Genomic DNA, 20,607 nt, shown 5'->3' with positions numbered 1-20,607 from the left:
GACTCCGAACCAGAGACTGGATAGGGACCCGGAACCTGGGTCTTGGAACCTGGACTTGGACTCCGAGCCAGAGACTGGACAGGGACCCGGAACCTGGGTCTTGGAACCTGGACAAGGACTCCAAGCCAGAGACTGGACAGGGACCCGGAACCTGGGTCTTGGAACCTGGACAAGGACTCCGAGCCAGAGACTGGACAGGGACCCGGAACCTGGGTCTTGGAACCTGGACTTGGACTCCGAGCCAGAGACTGGACAGGGACCCGGAACCTGGGTCTTGGAACCTGGACAAGGACTCCAAGCCAGAGACTGGACAGGGACCCAGAACCTGGGTCTTGGAACCTGGACAGGGACTCCAAGCCAGAGACTGGACAGGGACCCGGAACCTGGGTCTTGAAACCTGGACAAGGACTCCGAGCGAGAGACTGGACAGGGAGCCGGAACCTGGGTCTTGGAACCTGGACAAGGACTCCCAGACAGAGACTGGACAGGGACCCGGAACCTGGGTCTTGGAACCTGGACAAGGACTCCCAGACAGAGACTGGATAGGGACCTGGAACGTGGGTCTTGGAACCTGGACAAGGACTCCCAGACAGAGACTGGACAGGGACCCGGAACCTGGGTCTTGGAACCTGGACTAGGACTGTGACCCAGAGATTGGACAGGGACCCGGAACCTGGGTCTTGGAACCTGGACAAGGACTCCGAGCCAGAGACTGGTCAGGGACCCGGAACCTGGGTCTAGGAACCTGGACAAGGACTCCCAGACAGAGACTGGACAGGGACCCGGAACCTGGACTAGGACTGTGACCCAGAGATTGGACAGGGACCCGGAACCTGGGTCTTGACTTGGGCTCGGACTCCGGATCCAGGCAAGGACTGGACGTGGGGGCAGGACACGGGACTCCAGGGCTGGATGAGGACATTAAGCTCAGACTTGGTCTTGATCGAGGGAGAGCAGGAACGCAGAAGCAGGGAGAGGTGTAACTGGACACAGACACTAGCCCTGGATGAGACCAGCACTCGGGGCCTAGGCTATGACTTGGACATGGACTGGAACCTTCTTGGAGCCTTGGACACGGACTGGAACCTCCTCGGAGCCTTGGACTTGAGCACAGGAACACTGAGCCTCGGACTGGAACACAGGAACACAGAACACAGAGCCAGGACCCCTCCTTCGGGACAGGACATAGGGCCAGGACTCATACACAGACACTAAACACAGGGACACGAAGAGACAGTTCCAAGCTCAACAATAGATAGTTCCTCCTGTTGGCGTGGCAGGGCTTCAGGCATGGGTAGTCAGCAGGGCTTCAGGCATGGGTTTCAGAGGGAAGGAAGGGAACAGTCCAGTCTCAGGGCATGGAGAGCAAGGACAGCCTGACTTACCCAATGGAGACAAGGACAGGAAGGGACAGATCCCACCGTAGGGTAACAGCAAGAACAGCCTGATTTACCCCACAGAGGCAACAACAGGATATCAACAAGACAAACCAGCAACCACACTCGAACCCAAGGCCAATTATATTCCAGCCCGAATATGAGAAACAGTTGCCTGTGATTAAGCCCAACTGAAACAACGGACAGCCAGAAGACCTGGAGTCCAGAGTCCACGGGCCAGACCGTGAACTGGAACGTGGATTTCACGGACCGGACCATAAGACATTTGGTTGTTTCAATGAGATCCCTCCACATTCTTCTGAATTCCAGTGAATACAGGCCCAAAGCTGCCAAATGTTGTTCATATATTAACCCCTTCATTCCCAGAATCATTCTCGCGAACCTCCTCTGGATTCTCTCCAATGATAGTGCATCCTTTCTGAGATAAGGGGCCCAAAACTGTTGACAGTACTCCAAGTGCAGCCTGAGTAGTGTCTTATAAAGCCCCAGTTTTATCTCCTTGCTCTTAAATTCTATTCCCCTTAAAATAAATGCGAACATTGCATCTGCCTTCTTTGCCACAGACTCAAAATGTAAATTAACCCTCTGGGAGCTTTGTGGGAGGACTCCTCAGTTCCGAAACACTTCTGACGTTTGAACCTTCTCCCCATTTAGGTAATAGTTCGCACTATTGTTCATTTTACCAGAATGCATTATCATACATTTCCCAACACTGTATTCCATCTGCCACTTTTTTGCCCATTCTTCCAATTTCTTTAAGTTCTGCTGCAATCACATTGCTTCCTCAGCACTACCTACCCCTCCACCTATATTCATATCATAAGCAAACTTTGCCACAAAGCCATAAATTCCATTATCTAAATCATTGACAAATAATGTGAAAAGCAGTGGTCCCATTATTGACTCCTGAGGAACACCACTAGTCACTGGTAGCCAACCAGAAAAGGCTCCTTTTATTCTCACTTGTTGCCTCCTGCCTGTCAGCCATTCTGCTATCTATGGCAGTATCTTTCCTATAACACCATGGGATTTTATCTTGTTAAGCGGCCTCAAGTGTGGCATATTATCAAATGCCTTCTGAAAATCCAAGTAAATGACAACCACTGCTTCTCCTCTGTTTATCCTAATTGTTACTTCCTTGAAGAGCTCTAACAGATTTGTCAGGCAAGGTTTCCCTTTACAGAAACCATCTTGACATTGACTTATTTTATAATATTTTATAATTAGCAACAAGGTACATCAAACCTCCTTAATAATACACTCCAACACTTCCCCAACCACTGAGGTTAGGTTAACTGCTCTATAATTTCCTTTCCTTTGCCTTCCTCCCTTCTTATAGAGTGGAGTGATATTTGCACTCTTCCAATCCTCTGGGACCATTCCAAAATCAAGTGATTCTTGAAAGATCATGACCAACACATCTGTTACCTGTTTAGCCAATTCTCTCAGGACTTTGGGATGTAGTCCACCTGGTGCAGGTGACTTTCTCTACCTTAAGACCTTTGAGTTTGCTTGCACTTTTTCCTTTGTAATAGCAATGGCACTCACTCCTGCTCCCTGACTCTCACGGACCACTGGCGCTCTGCGAGTGTCTTCCTCAGAGAAGTCAGATGCAAAGTACCCTTTAAGTTCATCTGCCATTTCTTTGCCCCCCATTACTACCTCACTGGCATCATTTTCCAGTGGTCTAATATCACCTCTCACCTCTGTTTTATTCTTTATATAACTGATAACACTTTTGGTGTCTTGCTTTATTTTATTGGCTAGTCTGCCCTCATACTTCATCTTTTCCCTTATAGATTTTATAGTTGCCTTTTGTTGGATTTTAAAAACTTCTCAATCATCCAACTTCCCACTCACTCTTGCTACCTTATTTTCCCATTCCTTAGCTTTTATGCAGTCCATAACTTCCCATGTTAGCTATGGCTGACTACCACTGCCATTTGAGAACTTCCTCCTCTGCCTTGTGAACTGTTTCCAGAAACATCAGCCATCTCTGCTCTGCCGTCATCCGCGCCAGTATCCTTCTCCAATCCACATGGGCAAGTCCCTCCAAAATGCTTCTGAAATTCCATTTATTCCGTTGTGATGCAGATACATGTGAGGTATACTTCTCCCTCTTAGATTGTGGTATGAATTCAAGCATATTATGATCACTTCCTTTACATTAAGCTTCTTAATAGGATCTGGGTTATTACACAGCACCCAATCTAAGACAGCCTTTCCTCGAGCAGGCTCAAGCACGAGCTGCTCTTAAAAGCTACCTCGTAGGCATTCAACAAGCTCCCTCTCTTGCGATCCAACACCAACCTGATTTTCCCAATCGCCTTGCATGTTCAAGACCCCATCACAATTGTGTCATTACCCTTATTACAAGCCTTTTCCAGCTCCCTTTGCAATCTCAACCCCACATCTTGGCTACTACTTGGAGACCTATATATGATGCCCATGATGTTTTCTTTACCCTTGCATTTTCTTAACTCCACCCACAAAGATTCAGCATTCTCTGATACTTTGTCACCTCTTTCTAAAGATGTAATTTCATCTCTTTCCAACAGAGCCACACCACAGCCTATACCTTCCTGCCTATACTTTGCCACCAGCCTCTCCTGCCCACCACCGAACACTCCTGTCCAGCACTGAACTCCTATACCAGCCACTGATCTGTGCCCACCACTAAACCAGTATCCACCAGTATCTTTCCCTGCCCGCTGCTAACCTCTGATACCCACCGCCAAATTCAGCTACCCACCGCTAGACTGCCCTACACGCTACTGAACTCTCCAACACACCATGGAACTTTGTTACCACCCAGCCCTAACTTGTGATACCCACCACAAACCTCTAATACCAACCACTAGACTCTGATGCCCACCGCTAATCTCTCCTACCCACCACTAACCCCTAATATTGATCAGTAAACTCTTCCACCCACCACTAGCCTGAATACCCTCCACTGATTCTGATTCTGACATCTGATACCCACAACTAACCTCTCCTATCTACCACTGACCTCTGATAGCCACCATCTGAACTCAGCACTAATCTCTCAAACCCACCACTAACCTCCCACTCTCACCACTAACACCTCCTGTGCGCCACTACCTCGGATAACCACCACTAAACTCTCTTACCCAATACGAACCTCTGATACCAATCATAAGCCTCTCTGTTCCTCCACTAATCTCTCTTACCACCACTTGACTCCCACCAGCCACCAACTACTCCTGCCCACCTCTAACTTCTCCTACCCACCTGTAACCATTCATACTCACCACTAACCTTTTATACCTACCACTGTCCTCTGATACCTACCACTGATCTCTGATACTGTTCATTAACTTCTCTTACCTACCACTAACCTCTGATATCCTCCACTAGCCTCCAATACCCTCCGCCGACCTCTGATTCCCACCACTGCCCTCTGATACCTACCATAAACCACTCTTACCACCTGCTTGCCTCTCCTACCCACCTCTAACCGTTCATGCCCACCACTAAGCTCACCTACCCGTCACATACCATCCCATACCAATCACCAGCCTCTGATGCCCACCACTAATCTATCCTACACACGACCGAACTCACTACCCACGACCGAACTCCCTACCCATGACCGAACTCTCTACCCGTCACATACCATCCCATACCAATCACCAGCCTCTGATGCCCACCACTAATCTATCCTACACACGACCGAACTCACTACCCACGACCGAACTCCCTACCCATGACCGAACCCCCTACCCATGACCGAACTCTCTACCCATGACCGAACTCCCTACCCATGACCGAACTCTCTACCCACGACCGAACTCCCTACCCATGACCGAACCCCCTACCCACGACCGAACTCCCTACCCATGACCGAACTCCCTACCCATGACCGAACTCTCTACCCACGACCGAACTCCCTACCCGACCGAACCCCCTACCCATGACCGAACCCCCACCCATGACCGAACCCCCTACCCATGACCGAACTCCCCTACCCATGACCGAACTCCCCTACCCATAACCGAACCCCCTACCCATGACCGAACTCCCTACCCATGACCGAACCCCCTACCCATGATCGAACTCCCCTACCCATGACCGAACTCCCTACCCATGACCGAACTCCCCTACCCATGACCGAACTCCCTACCCATGACCGAACCCCCTACCCATGATCGAACTCCCCTACCCATGACCGAACCCCCTACCCATGACCGAACTCCCTACCCATGACCGAACCCCCTACCCATGACCGAACTCCCTACCCATGACCGAACTCTCTACCCATGACCGAACTCCCTACCCATTACCGAACCCCCTACCCATGACCGAACTCCCTACCCATGACCGAACTCTCTCCCATGACCGAACCCCCTACCCATGACCGAACTCCCCTACCCATGACCGAACTCCCTACCCATGACCGAACTCCCCTACCCATGACCGAACCCCCTACCCATGATCGAACTCTCTACTCATGATCGAACTCCCTACCCATGACCGAACCCCCTACCCATGACCGAACTCCCTACCCATGACCGAACTCCCTACCCGTGACCGAACTCCCTACCCGTGATCGAACTCCCCTACCCATGACCGAACCCCCTACCCATGACCGAACTCCCTACCCATGACCGAACCCCCTACCCATGACCGAACTCCCCTACCCATGACCGAACTCTCTACCCATGACCGAACTCCCCTACCCATGACCGAACTCTCTACCCATGACCGAACTCTCTACCCATGACCGAACCCTCTACCCATGACCGAACTCCCCTACCCATGACCGAACTCTCTACCCATGACCGAACTCCCCTACCCATGACCGAACTCCCTACCCATGATCGAACTCTCTACCCATGACCGAACTCCCCACCCATGACCGAACCCCCTACCCATGACCAAACCCCCACCCATGATCGAACTCCCCTACCCATGACCGAACCCCCTACCCATGACCGAACTCTCTACCCATGACCGAACCCCCTACCCATGACCGAACTCTCTACCCATGACCGAACTCTCTACCCATGACCGAACCCCCTACTCATGACCGAACTCCCTACCCATGACCGAACTCCCCTACCCATGACCGAACCCCCTACCCATGACCGAACTCCCTACCCATGACCAAACTCTCTACCCATGACCGAACTCCCTACCCATGACCGAACTCCCTACCCATGATCGAACTCCCCTACCCATGACCGAACTCTCTACCCATGACCGAACCCCCTACCCATGACTGAACTCCTTACCCATGACCGAACTCCCCTACCCATGATCGAACTCCCGTACCCATGATCGAACTCTCTACCCATGACCGAACCCCCTACCCATGACCGAACTCCTTACCCATGACCGAACTCCCCTACCCATGATCGAACTCCCCTACCCATGACCGAACTCTCTACCCATGACCGAACCCCCTACCCATGACCGAACTCCCTACCCATGACCGAACCCCCTACCCATGACCGAACTCCCCTACCCATGACCGAACCCCCTACCCATGATCGAACTCCCCTACCCATGACCGAACTCTATACCCGTGACCGAACCCCCTACCCATGACCGAACCCCCTACCCATGACCGAACTCCCTACCCATGACCGAACCCCCTACCCACGACCGAACTCCCCTACCCATGACCGAACCCCCTACCCATGATTGAACTCCCCTACCCATGACCGAACCCCCTACCCATGACCGAACTCTATACCCGTGACCGAACCCCCTACCCATGACCGAACCCCCTACCCATGACCGAACTCCCTACCCATGACCGAACCCCCTACCCATGACCGAACTCCCCTACCCACGACTGATTTCTCCTACCCAGCACTCTTGTACCTACCACTAACCTAGCTACCCTGCACTAACCTATCTACCCAGCAGTAATGACTGATTCTCACAACTCACCTCTCCGCTAGCCTCAATTACTCACCGTTGACCTCTGGTACCCACCGCCAATCCCTTCTGCCCACCACGAGCCCCTCCCACCCACCACAAGCCCCTCCTTACGCCCAGCGCTAACCTCTCCTATCTGCCACTCACCTCTACTACCCACTACAAATTTCTCCTGCCCACCACTAAACTCCACTGACCACTTCTTCCCATCACTAAACTCAGATACCCACCGCTAACTTCCCCTGCCCGTCGCTAACTTTTCCTACCCACCACTGATTTTCGATACCACCCACTAACCTCTGATACTGATCACTAACCTCTGAAATCCACCTGTAACCTCCAAATATGACCCCTTCTACCCAGCACCTAACCTCTGATATCCACCTCGTGAACTCACTACTGATCTCTCCAACCCGCCACTAACCTCCTCTCTCACCACTAACCTCTGATACCCAACACTGACCTTTCATTCTCACCACTACCCTCTGATGCCACCTCTAATCTGACCTAACCTACCCAGCACTAACCTCACCGATCCTCCACTAATTCCTCTTACCACCACAAAACTTCTTTACCAGCCACCAACTACTCCTACCCACCACGAATTTCCTCTGCCCACCACTGAACTCCCAAATCAGCCACTGACCTCCTCTGCCCACCACTAAATCCACCAGTATCTTTCCCTGCCCACCACTAACCTCTGATAGCCACTGCCAAATGCTGCTACCCACTGCTGGACTGTCCTACACACCATTACCCAGCCCTACCTTGTGATAACCAGCACAAACCTCTGATACCCACCACAACCAGCTAATACCAACCACTTGACTCTGATACCCACTGTTAACCTCTCCGACCCAGTACTAAACACTTTGACCAACTACCATCCTCTCCTACCCAACATTAGCTTCCCCTATGCACAACTAACCTCTCCACTACCAGCCCCCACTGACCACTACCCTCTCCTGCCCGCCACTAAACTCCCATACCAGCACCAACCACTCCTGCCTGCCACTAACTAGGTAATGGGAGCTTATCCCCACTACCACCCCCAGCCATAACTACCTTACAGAACCATTCTACTTTTCTCATAATTTTATAAATTCTGGAAGATCTCCCTTCAGTTTCTGCTGCTTTGGAGTAAACCACCTAAAGTTGCCCAACCTAATGTTAGCATAGCGATCGGTCTGTGCACAGCAAGCTCCCACAAACCACGCAGAGCGGACAGTCTCAATCCTGTTGATGAGGGGTTGTCCGGATAATTCGGTAGACTCCTGTTCCCTCTCACTGGCTCCTTGCAACAACTCAAAGGGATTTGCTTTTACCTGAGAGTGAGGACTGGACTTCGGAGTTATGTGTGAGGCAAAGGGCAGTGCTTGGGGCTTTGTTGCAGCCCTCTCATGGTTCCTCCCTCACAGCCCATGGAGTTTAGAGAACTTCGAGGCTTTAGCACACAGGCAGCATCCAGATTTCCCTACCCTTTAGTCTCTGGAAACCTCTACAACAGTGGTACACTGGGTAGAGCCACTGCTGTACAGCCCCGGAGACCCAGGTTTGATCCTGACATCCGGCACTGTGTGTGTGTGTGTGGGGCCCCTGCTCTAAATAATCCTGGGGTGTGGTAGTGGGAGATTGGGGAAATAGCGGAGAACATGGGAGAATGAACAGGCTCCAGGTAGGTGAACCTGTGGAACTGACATGAAAGCTGTGACAACTTGCATCCACACACACAAAATGCTGCAGCAACTCAGAAAGCCAGGCAGCACCTATCAAAAACAGTATTGTCTACGCTTTGGGCCGAAACTCTTCAGCAGGATTGGAGAAAAAGTGCTGAGGAGTGGGTTTAAAAGGTGAGGGGAGTGGGAGAGAAAAATACCAGGTGATAGGTGAAACCTGGAGGGGGAAAGCTGGGAAGTTGATAGGTCAATGAGACAGAAGGCCATGGAAGAAAGAAAAGGGGGGTGGAGCCCCAAGGGCAGGCAAAGAGATGAGGTGAGAGAGGGAAAAGGGGATAGAAAATGGTGAAGGAGGGGGAGTGTGGTCATTACCGGAAGTTCAAGAAATTGATGTTCATGCCATTAGGTTGGAGGCTACCCAGATGGAATATAAGATGTTGTTCCTCCAACCTAAGTGCAGCCTCATCATGACAGTGGAGGAGGCCATGGATGGACATATCGGAATGGGAAACGGAATTAAAATGGGTGGCCCCTGGGAAATTCTACTTTATCTGGTGCAAGGAGCATAGGTGCTTGGCAAAGAGGTCTCCCAATCTACATCGGGGCTCACCGATATACTGAAGGCCACACCAGGAGCACCGAACACAGTATATGACCCCAACAGGTGGAGTGTCGCCTCACCTGGAAGTTCTGTTTAGGGCCCTGAATGGTAGTGAGGGCGGAGGTGTTGGGGCAGGTGTAGCACTTCTTCAACTTGCAAGGATAAGTGCCAGGAGGGAGATCAGCGGGGAAATAATCTCAATGGGCTGCATGACTTTCTACTTCATTAGAAGATATGACAAATACCTCCAGAATTCAAGGAAATCTTTTCACGCTCTGCTCCCTAATAGCATGGAGCTGAAATTTGTTATATCAAATGATTCTCTAGGATAATAAGGTAGACTCTTGATTTCATTGTGACATTGAACCTTATTTTCAGCCTGTGCGACACTTCCTCTGCAGAATACAGTACTTTATTCTGCACTCAGTCATTGTTTTCCCTTGTTCTACCTGAATACAATGTAATGATCTGATCAAGACAAGTTTTTCACTGTATCTTGGTACATGTGACAATAATCAAATTATTCCATTTGACAGAAGAGACCATTCAGGCTGAAAAAGCCCTTGTCAGCTGGCAGGAGAACAATCCCACCTCTTCCTCCATAGCTCTGTAAATTGTTTCCCATCCACCTCTCTTCAAAAGCCCTGCTGCTATCTCCCCAAAGGGAGTGAGTAACACAGACAAAATACTGGAGGAACTCAGCAGGTCAGGCTCTGTGGAGGTGAATAGTCAATGTTTCTGGTTGAGTCCTTCATCAGGACTGGAAAGGAAAGTGGGGGGGGGGTGTTAGAAGCCAGAATAAGAAGGTGGGAGGAGGGGGAGAATTCCAAGTTGGCAGATGATTGGTGAGTGGGTTGGGAAGGAGGGGAGGGGGATGAAGTAAGAAGCTGGGAGGTGATAGGTGGAAGAGATAAAGGGCTGAAGAAGAAGGTGTTTGATAGGAGGGGAGAGTGGATCATGGGAGAAAGGAAACCAGCAGGGGAACCAGCGAGAGTTGATGGGCAGGTCATGAGCGTGGGAAAAGAGAAGGGGTTAAAGGGCCACCGGAATGGGGAATAATCAAATAGGAAAGGGTAGGAGGGGAAAAAATAAGAAATTATCAGAAGTTAGAGAAATCAATGTTTATGCCTTCATGTTGGAGGCTTCCCAGACAGAGTATGTGTTGCTCCCCCACATTGTGCAACTACATTGTGGCAGTAGATCAGGCCATGAACCAACATGTCGATATGGGAATGGGAAGTCAATTTGGAATGAGGTGACCACCAGGAGATCCTGGCATTTGGAGTAGACAGAGTGAAGGTGCTTGATGAAGTGGTCTCATAACCCACCTTGGGTCTCACCGATGTAAAGGAGTCTGCATTAGGAGCAGTGACTACAATAAGTGAACCTGGCAGACTCACAGTTGAAGTGAAGCCTCACCTGGCAGGTCTGTCTGGGCCCTTAATGGTGATGGGGGAGGAGGTGTAGGGGCAGGCATCTTTTTTTGGGTACTGGTCTTGGTGCCAGGAGGGAGATCTGTGGGGAGGAATGAGGAAACGAAGAATCGCATAGAGAACAATCGCTATAGAATCTGGGCTGTGTGTCTAACGGTACCTTTCTCCCCACATTCCATTGTGTCCCATCCCACACCCAATATTTTGAACAGAGGATTTCGGCCTTTGCCCCTGACCTTTGACCCTATCGCTAATAACAAGAGCTTCTGTTTGTAAACCAGGGATAGCGTTGTGTGTTCCTACTCAATTGCTGAGCCTGTTTTGTGCCACAATTGACCCCAATATTGCCATCGTCTAATATTTGTGTGACGTTTCTCATCCTTGGCACTGTTCCACTGACTAAGATTGCTGTTTCATTTCTGTGTGGTGACCAGATTTTGGCACATCTTGCAGCTGCGATCCAACCAGTGATTTATGAAGATTCAATACAATGCAGATAAAAGGTCTCAAGCTGGGACATCGTTTCCCTCTACAGATGCTGCCTGGCCCATTGTGTTCTCAAATCAGAATTAGGTCAATTATCACTGACGTACACTCAGTAGCCTCTTTATTAGATTCCTCCTGTACCTGATAGAGTGGCCAGTGGGTTTATATCTGTGGTCTTCTGCTGCTGAGTTCATTCACTTCGAGGTTCGACGTGTTGTGCATTCAGGGATGCTCCTCTGCACACCACTGTTGGAACTCATGGTTGTTAGAGTCACTGTCACCTTCCTGTCAACTTGAACCAGTCTGACTATTCACATCTGACCTCTCTCATTAACAAGGCCTTTTTATTCAACAAAACCACCACTCACTGGATGATTAAAAAAAAATTCGCACCATGCCCTCTAAACTCCAGAGACTGTTGAGCGTTTAAATCCCAGGAGACCAGAAGTTTCTGAGCTACTCAAACCACCCCATCTGGCACCAGCAATCATTCCACGGCCAAAGACACGTAGATCACATTTTACCCCATTCTGATCTGACCAACAACTGAACCTCTTGACCATTTCTGGATGCTTTAGTGCATTGAGTTCTGCCGCATGATTGATTAGTTGGGTATTTGCATTTACAAGTGGGTGTACAGGTGTACCTAATAAAGTGGCCATTGAATGTGGCGGTACAGTGCAAGACAGATAAGATTACAAATAGTTACCATAGGAAATAAAATAAATATGTGATGTGAAAGAGGAAAGATGAGAAGGGAAGAAGCTGTTCCTAAAATATTGAGTGTGTGGGTGTTTGGGCTGCTGTATTCTCCTCCCCATTGGTAGTAACGATAAGAAGGCTTACCCTGAATGTTGAGGGTTCTTTGTTATGGTTATCATTGGTTTTTCATGCCAGCCATTCAATTCATGTCATCACATCGTCACATTGAGGTAATACTAGGAAAAACAATCACAATGTAGGATAAAGAGAAAGGGTGGTCAGGGCAGGTAAACAATAAGGTGCAAGGCCATAACAAGGTAGATTGTGAGGTCAAGAATCTGTCTCATCTTTCAAGGGGACAGTTCAGAAGTCTTATAATAGTGGAATGAAGCCGTTCTTGAGTAACTCACACAAAATGCTGGAGGAACTCAGCATCAGGCCCCACTTATGGAAATGAATAAACAGTTGACGTTTCGGGCTGAGACCCTTCTTCAGGACTGATTTTTTTGAAAAGAATTGAAGTGAGGGTGGAAGTTGGAGGCAAAGTTGATGAGCACGGGTGAATGAGGTAGCACCAATGCAGACGTCAATATAGCATAGGAAGAGATGGGAAACTACAGTATGCCAGGGTAGGCTTGGAACACGGACTGTTCCATGTAGCCATTGAAAAGGCAGGCATAGCTTGGGCCCATAGCTGCACCTTGAGTTTGGAGAAAGCGGGGGGGACTGAAAAAGAAATTGGTGAGGGTAAGGACCATTTCTACCAGATGGAGGATGCTGGTGATGGAGGGGAACTTGTTGGGTTTGTTGTTAAGAAAGAAATGGGGAAGTTTAAGGCCTTCTTGATGGGGAATAGAAGAGTATTGGGACTGAATGTCCATGGTGAAATTGAGATGCTTGCTTAGTACCAGGGAATTGATGGCTGTTGAGGAGATTGAGAACATTTGAGGTATTGTGAATGTAGGTGGGAAGGGATTGAACCAGGGGGGATAAAAATGGATTCGAGGTACGCAGACATGAGTTCAGTGGGGCTGAATCAATGGGTCCATCTAGACAGTCAGATTTGTGGATCTTTGGTGGGTGGTAGAAATGAGCAGTGTGGGGTAAGGTAACTGTGAGTTTGGTTGCAGTGGCTGGGAGATCTCCAGAGTTGATGAGGTTGGTGAAGGTGCAGGGCACATTGGCCTGGTGGTCCGAAGTGGGATCTTTTTCAAAAGTGGTTCTTTGGCCTCAGCAAGGTTGAGGTTAGTCCTCCAGTCCGTGACAGCACTCCCTTTGTCTGTGGGATTGATGCGGAGAGAGTGGAGGGCAGTGCGTTCTGAGGGGGTAAGGTTCAAGGAGGGGAGAGGAGTGCTGAAGTCAAGATAGTTGATGTCTCAAGGGCAATTTGAGAAAAAAAGATCCAGAGCAGGCAGGGAAGCAGAGGGGGGTGACCAGGAAGAGGAGGAGGGTTGAAGCTGTTCTTGAGCCTGGTGGTACATGCTCTCAGGCTTTTGTATCTTCTGCCTGAGTGAAGAGGTGGGAGGAGTCTGGTTATATTGGCTGCTTTCCCAAGGCAGTGAGAAGTGTTGACACAAAAGCCTGGAGAAACTCAGCAATATTTTCTTGTTAGTGCTGATGGGCTGGTTTCTGTGATATTTGAACTGTGTGCACAGCTCCCCACGGTTGTTTTGTGGTCTCGGGTAGAGCAGATGCATTACTAAGCCAAGGTACATGAGGATAGGATGCTTTCTGTGATAAGAATTGATGCAGGTCAAAATGACCCGGTGAGTGTTTTCAGTATTTCTTTTATTTGTTGTTAATTTTAATTACAACCTGGTTTGGGCGAAATCTGTTGTGGCCCAGCTCTTGTCCAAGTGGATTTGAACCCACTCTGCCCGCCCCCATCTGCTTATCACCCCTCTTCACCTGCCATTTCTTACCTCACCCCTTCTCAACTCTCTATACTGGCTAACTCCCCTCTACTCTTTCAGTCTGGATGATGGGTTTTGACACTTGCAAATTTCTACTGCTGTACTGTGGAGAAAGCATCGCAGACTGTATGGGGGGTGGGGGACGGCAACCGACACAGGATCGAAAGAAGCTGCAGAAAGTTGTAAACCCAGTCGACTCCATCATGGGCACCAGCCTCTGTAGTATCCAGGACATCTTCAAGGAATGATGCCTCAAAAGATGGTAGTCATCATTAAGGACCCCTATCACCCAGTATATGCCCTCTTCTCACTGCTGCCATCAGAAAGGAGGTACAAAAGCCTGAAGGCACACACTCAATGATTCAGGTACAGCTTCTTCCCCTCTGCCATCTGATTTCTGAATGGACGTTGAACCCATGAACACTACCCACTACTTTTTTTTTGCACTACTTGCTTAGAACATAGAAACATAGAGCGTAGAAAACCTACAGCACAGTACAGGCCCTTTGGCCCACAAAGCTGTGCCGAACACGTCCTTACCTTAGAACTACATAGGCTTTACCCATAGCCCTCTATTTTTCTAAGCTTCATGTAGCCATCCAGGAGTCTCTTAAAAGACCCTATCATTTCCGCCTCCACCACCAGCAGCCCATTCCACGCGCTCACCACACCCTGTGTAAAAAAAAAACTTACCCCTGACATCCTCTGTATCTACTTCCAAGCACCTTAAAACCATGCCCTCACGTGCTAGCCATTTCAGCCCTGGGGAAAAGCCTCTGACTATCCACACCATCAATGCCTCTCATCATCTTGTACACCTCTATCAGGTCACCTCTCATCCTCCGTCGCTCCAAGGAGAAAAGGTTAAGTTCACTCAACCTATTCTCATAAGACATGCTCCCCAATCCAGGTATCATCCTTGTAAATCCCCTCTGCACCCTTACTATGGTTTCCACATCCTTCCTGTAGTGAGGCGACCCGAATTGAGCACAGTACTCGCAAGTGGGGTCTAACCAGGGTCCTACATAGCTGCAACATTACCTCTCGGCTCTTGAACTCAATCCCATGATTGATGAAGGCCAATGCACTGTATGCTTTCTTAACCACAGAGTCAACCTGTGGAGCTGCTTTGAGTGTCCTATGGACTCCGACCCCAAGATCCCTCTGATTCTCCACACTGCCAAGAGTCTTACTTAACTTAACACACACACACACACACACACACACACAATATTGTAATTTATGGTTTCTTTATTATTCTGTATTGCAATGTACTGATGCCACATATCAACAAATTTCACAATATATGCCAGTGATATTAAACCTGACTCAGATTCTCCTGAAACATAGACTGTCCATCTCCCCTCATGACATTGCACAAATGCCTTGTTAGAGACCTATCTACTCCGCTCTATGATCCAGTGGCTTTGTGCGAGAGTCAAGCAGAGACAGTCTCTCTCCCCCAAGGACAACACGTGCAGTCCACAGCGGCCTTGGAGGAGTTTCGTGACCGTTGGGCTCCGCGGGGTGTAAATGCCATCGTGGATAGGGATGGCAACATTCTGGTGTAATGTCTATTGTCTATTTGTAGTGCAGTAATTGTGTTTGCCACTGTTTTGTATATATTGTATAGCACCGAAATTTGTAATAAAGGATTTTGTAATAAAAAAAAGGACAGAACAGTTTTCCTTTCCTCAGCTCATACTGAACACAAATTATCTGATCATTATCACCTTGCTGTGGGAAGGTGCAGTGCGAGAGCCATCTGCTTCCCTTTCCTGCTTTGCGTCAGGAATCACTCTAGGTTCTGAAGAACTTTCAGATACCCCGAGGCCAGCACTCTGGGGGTGTGAGTGTATTGGGCCGGCTGGTTGCGATAGTGTGACTGCTGTTCTGGATGCTTGGCCTGCTGTCATTCAGACCACACTGGGACTGTAGCAGAGTTTATGTTAAAAACTGAGCAATTAATCATGACAGTGAAAGTGGCTATCTTCACAGCAAGCTGTTGGTGAGAATGCACCTGAAGCGTTGTGTAAAGGTTTGGTCTCCTTACCAACAAAGGGACATTCCAGCTAATGAATGGGTTTCACAAATACAGACATCCATAGGTCGATGAGCCGGTTATGTAGAGGTCTCCCCCAAGACCATACGTGTGCTCGCCACATTCTCGCAATTGATCCAATGTGATACACTCTCCAACGAAGTTGCATGACTTGATGAATCCCTCCTGCATTTTGTGCGTGTTGCTCAAGATTACTGGCTGCCCTTTCCTGCATCTGTGACTCCAGACCCCAGAAAGGCTTAATGCCCTGTGCTCAAGGGTAAAGGGCAACAGGCACGCCAGCGTGCAGGGCGTTTTCCTTCCAGTTGGCGCCAGGCCTGCTTTGGGGGTGTCTCACACTGCGTTCCTCTCCCTGCAGGAAGCCGAAGATATTGCAGTGGTGCACCCTCCACGTCTTGTGGATGGTGGTGATCATCTTGATGGCTGTCGGACTGGCAATCCAGACCCTGGGCATGACCGACAAGAAGAGGTGAGTGTACTCTTTGCACACCTGTTGTGTGACAGTCCATTCGGCCAATGTGGTCTGGCCTCCCCATGAAAGAGAGGGTGTTTTGAAATGGAGCACTGAATCTGAACAGGAATCCCGCCCCCCCCCCCATCTTCCCAACAAAGTGTAATAAATATTAATACAAATGCAATCCTATTAAGCGCAATGTATAAGTAACTGTAACATCCACTATTTAGATAGATTGCATGTAGATACAAGGAGTGATTGATAAGTTTGTGGCCCAAGGTAGAAGGAGTCAATTTTAGAAAACCTAGCACATTTATTTTCCAACATAGTCTCCTCCTACGTTTACACACTTAGTCCAGGGGTCGTGGAGCATACGGATCTTGGACCTCCAGAAAGTGTCCACAGCTGGGGTGATTGATAAGTTCGTGGCCTAAGGTAGAAGGAGATGAGTTATACAGCTCTTGTTACATGCACATGCAGTCCAACTCTGAGTGATTACGCAGAAAGTTAATAACTCATCAGTGGTGATTGATAAATTCATGGCCTAAGGTAGAAGGAGGTGAATTATTAACTTGAAACTTTCTGCATAATCACTCAAAGAGCTGGCCTGCATGTGCATGTAACAAGAGCTGTATAACTCACCTTCTACCTTAGGCCACAAACTTATCAATCACCGCTGCTGTGGACACTTTCTGGAGGTCCAAGATCCGTCTGCTCCATGACCCCTGGACTAAGTGTGTAAGTGTAGAAGGGGACTATGTTGGAAAATAAATCTGCTATGTTTTCTAAAATTGACTCCTTCTTACCTTAGGTCACGAACTTATCAATCACCCCTCGTATATTGACACTAGGTGATGTGGATGTGATGTGGAGGTGGTGTGGGTTAACGGGTCGAGGTGTTAATCAGCCTGGGGAAGTTGCACACTGATCCTCTATCCCTGTCAGTGTGTGTGCTCCAACACAACCAAGTTTTCATCCAGACACAGAATAATGAGCAGTTTTTAAAGTTCAGTTATCAAAGTATGTAACCCCAAGATTCCTTTCCCTGTGTGCATCCTCAATAAACCCATAGAGTAGACTGAAGTGTTATGGGTAAAGCTGAAATATTGGGAAGAGCAGATTAGCTGTCAGAGGCCCAGAACTCAGACTGCTCTCTCCATCTCTCTTGCTCTCATTAGTGTGGGAGAGTTTGTTGCTGATTCTCAAGTTGGAGAACTCGGAGAAAAAGCGACATGGCAGACTTGAACCCTGCAATCAGCGAGTTGTTTTGTTTTTGTCTTCCACCTCACTCGCCCTTGTCCAGGGAGAGAGAGGAGAGAGCCTGTGGCCTGTTGAATTGTCTGGGTGAACCGTTAGTTTTTGTCGTACTGCAGATAATGGTCTCCCTTGGGGGCTTTGCTATTGCTTGCTTGGTGGTGGTGGGTGTTGATGTTTTTTTGCTGAATTTAATGGGGGAAAGGCAGGGCTGAAAGGCTTTGCTGCTGCTTGTGCTGGGAGGGGTTTGGGGGCATTGGGGGGCTTTGGGGTTTCAATGTTTTTCATTCTTTGGGAGACTTTTCTGTCTTTGTGGATGTCTGTGAAGAACAGCAACTTCAGGTTATATATTGTGTACGTTCCCTGATAGTAAATGGAACTATTGAGCTATTAAATACTAACTATAAACAAAATTAACGAAAGATCAACCAGAGTGCAGAAGACAACAAACTGCAAATTCAAATAGAAATAAATAATAAGAACACGAGATAATGAGATATGGAGTCCTTAAAGAGGAATCATTGGTTCTGGAAACATCTCAATGATGGGGCAAGTAAGTGTAATTATCCCCTTTTATTCAAGAGCCCGGTGGTTGAGGGTGAGTAACTGTTCTTGAAGCTGGTGGTGTGAGTCCTGAGGCTCCTGTACCTTCCACCTGATGGCAGCAGCAAGAAAAGTGTGGTGGGGATCTCTGACGATGGATGCTGCTTTCCTACAAAAGCATTTCACGTAGATGTGCTCTATTCAGTCTGATCCTGGTTCATCCTCTGTCTCCTGCTCGACCCCAACATTTCCCAGTCTCTCTTTAAGTAAGGGCCGCCTTTCAGTTTTCTGTTTTCACTTTTCCAATAACTTCATCCCTTATACAAGTTTGGATTTTTAATTTGCAAGTGAGATTTCTAACATTAAAAAGTTCAGTTCCACTCCACGTATTCAGATTCATTTATTTATCAATGTACATCGAAACATGTAGTGAAATGTGTGATTTGCATTAACAGCTAACACAATCTGTGAGTGGGATGGGGGTGGCCTGTAGGTGACATTACACATCCCAGTGCCAACACAGCATTTCCACGATGCTCAGCACAACAACACAGAACACAACAAGCAACAAAATAACAACGGCAAAACAAGCCCCTTCCTCTCTCCCACACACATGCCCAGATAGTCCTCTCTTCCTAGGATGGGCATCCAGGCCTTCCATTCCCAGTCCCCAGTGTCTGGACTTCTGATTGATCTTTGGACTTTGATAGGATCAGGATAGCATTCCAAGGATCATTTGCTGTCCAGTGAAAATCAGAACAATTGAATCCAGTTCAATGACTCCAGAGATTTTAGATTTCAGGGATTCAGTGCCTCTACAATCTCTACAGAAACTTGGTTCTTTTTTACACATAGCATTGAATGTAGGACTCCAAAAGTAACAGTGATATTTAAAAATGTGCCAGCCAGTATCCCCAGGGCAAATACTAGCATATCTGAAGGAAACCATTTTTATCATCAAAGCCCCAATCCAGCCTCAGCCCAAACATGATAATACATATGTTACCAACATTGTTAGCGATGTTACAAATTAAATTATTTAAATGATTGGACTGATGTGGCTAGTACTGCTCCATTCTGGGACAGTCAGTGTTGATGTGGTTACTTGTGGACCGAAAAGCCTGAGCATGTAGATATTAAGAAAGAGGATGTGCTGGAGATTTTGGAAAGCATCAAGTTGGATAGTTCACTGGGACCAGACGAGATGTACCCCAGGCTACTGTAGGAGGCGAGGGAGCAGATTGCTGAGCCTCTGGTGATGATCTTTGCATCATCAATGGGGACGGGAGAGGTTACGGAGGATAGGAGGGTTGCGGATGTTGTTCCTTTATTCAAGAAAGAGAGTAGAGATAGCCCAGGAGATTATAGACCAATGAGTCTTACTTCAGTGGTTGGTCAGTTGATGGAGAAGATCCTGAGAGACAGGATTTATGACCATTTGGAGAGGTATAATATGATTAGGACTAGTCAGCACGGCTTTGTGAATGGCAGGTCGTGCCTTATGAGCCTGATTGAACTTTTTGAGGATGTGACTAACACATTGATGAAGGTAGAGCCGTTGATGTAGTGTATATGGATTTCAGCAAAACATTTGACAAGGCACCCCATGCAAGGCTTAGTAAGGCCAAGTAAGGAGGCCTGGGATCCAAGGGGACATTGATTTGTGGATCCAGAACTGGCTTGCCCATAGAAGGCAAAGTGTGGTTGTAGATGGGTCATATTCTGCATGGAGGTTGGTCACCAGTGGAGTGCCTTAAGGATCTGTTCTACTCTTGGTGATTTTTACAAATGACCTGGATGAGGAAGTGGAGGGATGTGTTAGTAAATTTACTGATGACACAAAAGTTGGGGGTGTTGTGGATAGTGTGGAGGGCAGTCAGAGGTTACAGCGGGACATTGATAGGATGGAAAACTGGGCTGAGAAGTGGCAGATGGAGTTCAACCCAGATAAGTGTGAAGTGGTTCATTTTGGTAGGTCAAATATGATGACAGAATACAGTATTAATGGTAAGACTCTTGATAGTGTGGAGGATCAGAGGGATCTTGGGGTCCGAGTCCATAAGACGCTCAAAGCTGCTGCACAGGTTGACTCTCTGGTTAAGAAGGTATATGGTGCATTGGCCTTCATCAATCGTGGGATTGAGTTTAGGAATCGAGAAGTAATGTTGCACCTATA

General features: G+C 48.3%; 1 protein-coding gene across 8 annotated transcripts in view; it reads left to right on the top strand.

Annotated features, from left to right (window-relative positions):
• Nucleotides 1-20,607, top strand: part of LOC132396889 (galactose-3-O-sulfotransferase 2-like) — a 127,187-nt gene that overhangs the window by 92,298 nt on the left and 14,282 nt on the right. For all 8 annotated transcript variants that reach the window (XM_059974939.1, XM_059974931.1, XM_059974932.1 and 5 more), the window contains one exon: nt 16,539-16,649. In XM_059974939.1, the coding sequence (XP_059830922.1) occupies nt 16,582-16,649 (68 nt within the window). In that variant the 5' untranslated portion in view covers nt 16,539-16,581. The remainder of the gene's footprint in view (nt 1-16,538; nt 16,650-20,607) is intronic.

This window comes from Hypanus sabinus, chromosome 7 (genome assembly GCF_030144855.1).
Source record: "Hypanus sabinus isolate sHypSab1 chromosome 7, sHypSab1.hap1, whole genome shotgun sequence".
Classification (NCBI taxonomy): Eukaryota; Metazoa; Chordata; class Chondrichthyes; order Myliobatiformes; family Dasyatidae; genus Hypanus; species Hypanus sabinus.
This window is presented reverse-complemented; position numbering and strand designations above follow the sequence as displayed.